Genomic DNA, 4,235 nt, shown 5'->3' on the forward strand with positions numbered 1-4,235 from the left:
ATTTTTATCTCAATTAAGTTGAATAAATATAAGTTTGAATTTTAAATTTTTGTCTGTTAGAACATTTTCAACCCAATATTATTTTTGGTATTATAAAGTATAAACATCGTTTTTTGTGTAAAACTCTTCCAATCAAATATTATTTTCAGTGTCATTTTTTTATTTTGTTTTAAATAACAAACTAATCTATTCCTAATTACAACTTACGTTTCAAATGAGATTTAAACTCATGATCTCAGACTTTGATGGATATCTTTTCTTGGATTGATGACTTTGATGGATATATTTGCTTGGATTGATGACTTATCGGGTGGAGAAAGGATATTCCGAATGACTTGATATTTGTTGAAGATATTCCAAAAAGGATATGATTTTTGATAGCATAGTTGATATGACTTGATATTTGCTGAAGATATTCCGAAAAAGGATATGATTTTTATAGCATAGTTGATCTGACTTGATATTTGTTGAAGATATTCCAAAAAGGAATATGATTTTCGATAGTATAGTTGATCTTTCTTTTAATTGGTTTATTTTTAGAAGCTCTAATGTTTCAGCTAGATAGATTCATTGGTTGTCAAACCCTTTCTTAGCTTTGTTTTATAAATTTCCAGCTTGTTATTTTTTATTTTATTTTAAAATACAGATGGTTGAAAAAAAAATTGACATGGGCATTTCTTACCAACAGGACAAACACCATTTAATATTTCTTTAAAATTTTCACAAAACAAATCTATAATATTTTTCTTCAAAACGACACAATTTTTTTATTTGCCAGGCGGAACTTATAAATTTGACGCTATTTTCAGAATATAATTAAATTTTGGTTAATTAATTAGAAAAATTGTTTTTGTATTCTTATCTTATTTTTATCACTTTTTAGTTTTTTACATTTTTATGAGAAAATAGTGTCATGTGTGAACCGTTGTAGATCTCTTGGAAGTTGGACCACAAAACAGAAGGCTTGTCAAAGCACTACTAACCTTGCTCACAGAAGTTTCAAATTGAAAAGTTGTGGTTTGGATTCCCTTCATATCCAAACCAAATGGCAACAATGACGATTGGAGAGGACAAGTCAACATTCAATAAGTCGTACAGAAATTCATTACGATATACTCCATTTTCTTGTGATCCAAAGATGTAAATTTAAAACCCAAGAAAAACTTATTCATTCGTACGATTTCGTCTCCAACAAAATTATGAGTCCGCCTCATCAGCATCACCCATCGCCGCAGCCGACTCATCAGCATCACCCGCCGCCGCCGACTCATCAGCATCACCCGACTCCTCCACCGACACATCAGCATCACCCGCAGCCTCCGAGACATCAGCATCACCCGCCGCCGCCGCCTCATTACGGTACTTTTCCGGGCATTCACAACCATCCTCCTCCTCCTCCGGCGGTAGTCGTCGTCCATCAGCATGTTCCGCCTCCCGGGGCATCAGGTGGACCTTCGATCAACCCTTATGTCCATGGCTACCAGGCTGTCCCAGGTATGATAATGTTAAACTCTATAGAAGATCGAAGTCAAATACCTAATCAATACTGTTGATTCTTACCTGTATCTAAAGATTTGCAATCTAAGATCTACTTGATTAAGTCAACGGAATTACAAATAAAACAGTATCTACTCCAGTAGGTTTTTGCAGGCTTATAATAGATTCTTACCATGATGATTTTAGTTGATTTGTAGATTACCGAGTCAGTCTATTCTCTCGAGCTGGCGAAGTTATAAACTTATAATCACCATTAGTTTTTAGAAACAACAACGACAACAATATAACCCAATTCCCATAAGGATAATCATCGTATCTAGATCAAGTCTTTATAGACATTGACGTTTGACCCCTTTTTGAGTTAAAAACAAGGGTTGGGAGGAGGCATGATAATAGGCAAAAAGATCTCTCTGGAGCAAAAAAATGAACCCCTATCCACGATACTGACATTAAAGTTGCCATGAAGCTTAATTAGTTGATATGAATGATAACTTACTTGAAGATATATTAACATTCTATATGATGCTTCAGGTTATGCAGTTGCTGAAGGAAGACCAATGGCCATGAGAGGACCTCAGCTTTGCTGTCGTTTATGCCTCTTGTAAGTTGTCATCTTGATAAGCGACTTCTTAGTATACAATGATCCATATTTAGTAAATTATTATTGTCAATTTGGGAACATTTATCTGATTTTTGATATTTTGTTCTCCTCAAGTATCATTATTGGTTTCTTCGTTGCTGCATTCCTCTGGTTCTTCTTCTATGCGCTATTCAGATGATGAGCACGGGAAACTTGGATATGCTTCTTGCCTTTTTGCTGTAAGATTTATACTCTTTTTATTCGTTTTCTTGGATGATATATAAATATTGCTCTTTTCTTCATGAGTATGAGTTAAATATGTGGTTTGTATTATATAATATATAATCAACCGTAATTTCAACCCCTTTATAGGAAACTGGATTAGACCAAAATTTGATGAAATCATACACAACCACCACAAAGGACACAATGAAAATCAAAATCAAAGGGAAATTACAAACGCCATATGTTAATGTAATGTAATTTATACATAGTTGGTGACAAAATGTAGCAAATGTCGTATGTAAACAATCATGACGCACCATTTAGTCTTGAAACTTGCAATGTGAAAACAGTTATGAGACAAAAGTCATTAAAATCCATAGACTTTTTTATCATCCCAACCATTTACATTATTATAAGTTGTTTGTTATTTCTCTTTGATTTTGATTTTCATTTTGTCCTTTGTGGTGGCAGTGATGGTGGCTGTGTATGGTTTCATCAAAATTTGGTGTAATTATAGTCTTTTCATTTAAGGGTATTTTAGTCTTTTTACCACAGAACTGAAAACTCATGGTGGTGTTGTGGAGGTTCCTGTGCAAAAATGTATTTCTCTATTAGAGTGTCTTGTGTAAAAGTTAGTGTTTTTAGAAAAATAGTCCATGAAGAGGATTTCTTCATTTATGTGGTATAAGGGCAGTAGCGTCATCTTTTAAAACTCAACAGCCTTTCCGTTAGCCAACGTTGCAATATTGGATCTTCCATGATAAAAAGCCAATACTAAGACCAAAAGTGATGAATTTCGCAAACCACAAGGACCAAAAATGTATTTTACTCTATATCTTATATCTATAAACGGTTCAATGGGTAACATTAAAATATTAAGCTAAAGTGGAATTGTTTTATTCTAAAAAATTGGGTCATTGGTTTAATACCTTTTCTGATTGTAGGCTATTCTTGGAACAATTGATGTGATTTGTGGTGTTACAAGCATCTGAGATCATTTGTAAAGAGCTACAAGGTTGACTGAAGCATATATTAAATGCATCCAGGGGAGCCTCCCTTGTTTTTCTATTTATTATTTGTATTATGGTGTGGATTAGTATGTATCAAGTCCTGGATATTTGTTTATTTAGGTGATAATTGCATTTGCTTTGTAGTTACATGACCATTATATACAAAGAAGTATGTGTAGTATTACTAGTTTTAACTTGTAGGTTTACTCTATTTGTCATATACTCTTGTGTAGTTGCGTACTAACGGCTACTCCTTCGACATTTGACAAAACTTTGTTTTCGTTGTATATGTCACTCTTCCTTCGTCTTCAAGATTCATATTATGTAGTATGATGAACGCATACATTACGTGCTGCAACATTTTCACTTCATATGACCGTGCCCCGACTGCTAGTACTTGCAACGCCTCTTGAGTACGCCAAATACTCGCTCGATGTCCTTCTTAGCTGACTCTTGTGCTTCTTTAAACTTTTTTCTTTTTTCGTCGTTCAGACATGTGAACGATTTCACAAAAATAGATAAGGTAGGATATATATCGTCAGTAAGATAGTACTCGCGCTTATATGCTACGCCGTTTGTTTGAAAATGTACATCGTGCAACTATCCAAGATAGATGTTGTTGAATACTGGCGACTAGTCCACAACATTGATGTCGTTGTTTACACCAGGGACCAAAGAATGTATGTCATATCCAAAGATCATGTGATACGATTACTTCTAGAACAATCGGTGGCTCTCTGTGGTCGCCTCACATGTACTGATCACGCCATGCATTGGGAACTCATGCTTGCTTTCATGCGTCGTGTATAATTAGTGGACATCGTTGATAGTTGGTTTGCGTAAATATCGTCGCCTGTAAACCAAAGTAATAGCTTATGAGAACTTGTACACACATTCCTGTATGGTACGCTCAGACATCCTCA

The 4,235-nt window shown here is 34.6% G+C and overlaps 1 protein-coding gene across 1 annotated transcript; it reads left to right on the top strand.

Moving 5' to 3' along the window:
* Window positions 1–995: 995 nt before the first annotated feature.
* LOC145110846 (uncharacterized) lies at window positions 996–3,506 on the top strand. The gene is made up of 4 exons (XM_079047160.1): window positions 996–1,494; window positions 2,029–2,098; window positions 2,213–2,316; window positions 3,247–3,506. The coding sequence occupies exons 1-3, from the start codon at window positions 1,200–1,202 to the stop codon at window positions 2,274–2,276; spliced, it is 429 nt and encodes a 142-aa protein (XP_078903286.1). The 5' UTR covers window positions 996–1,199; the 3' UTR covers window positions 2,277–2,316; window positions 3,247–3,506.
* Window positions 3,507–4,235: the final 729 nt, after the last annotated feature.

This window comes from Lactuca virosa, chromosome 5, assembly GCF_052849685.1.
Source record: "Lactuca virosa cultivar CGN04683 chromosome 5, Lactuca_virosa_CGN04683_v6, whole genome shotgun sequence".
Lineage (NCBI taxonomy): Eukaryota > Viridiplantae > Streptophyta > Magnoliopsida > Asterales > Asteraceae > Lactuca > Lactuca virosa.

Excerpts from the sequence above, each read along its gene's own strand:
- LOC145110846 (XM_079047160.1), top strand. The coding sequence starts at position 1,200 with ATGAGTCCGCCTCATCAGCATCACCCATCGCCGCAGCCGACTCATCAG. Across the intron at positions 1,495-2,028 it reads TGGCTACCAGGCTGTCCCAG|GTTATGCAGTTGCTGAAGGA; the intron begins GTATGATAATGT and ends ATGATGCTTCAG. Across the intron at positions 2,099-2,212 it reads TGCTGTCGTTTATGCCTCTT|TATCATTATTGGTTTCTTCG; the intron begins GTAAGTTGTCAT and ends GTTCTCCTCAAG.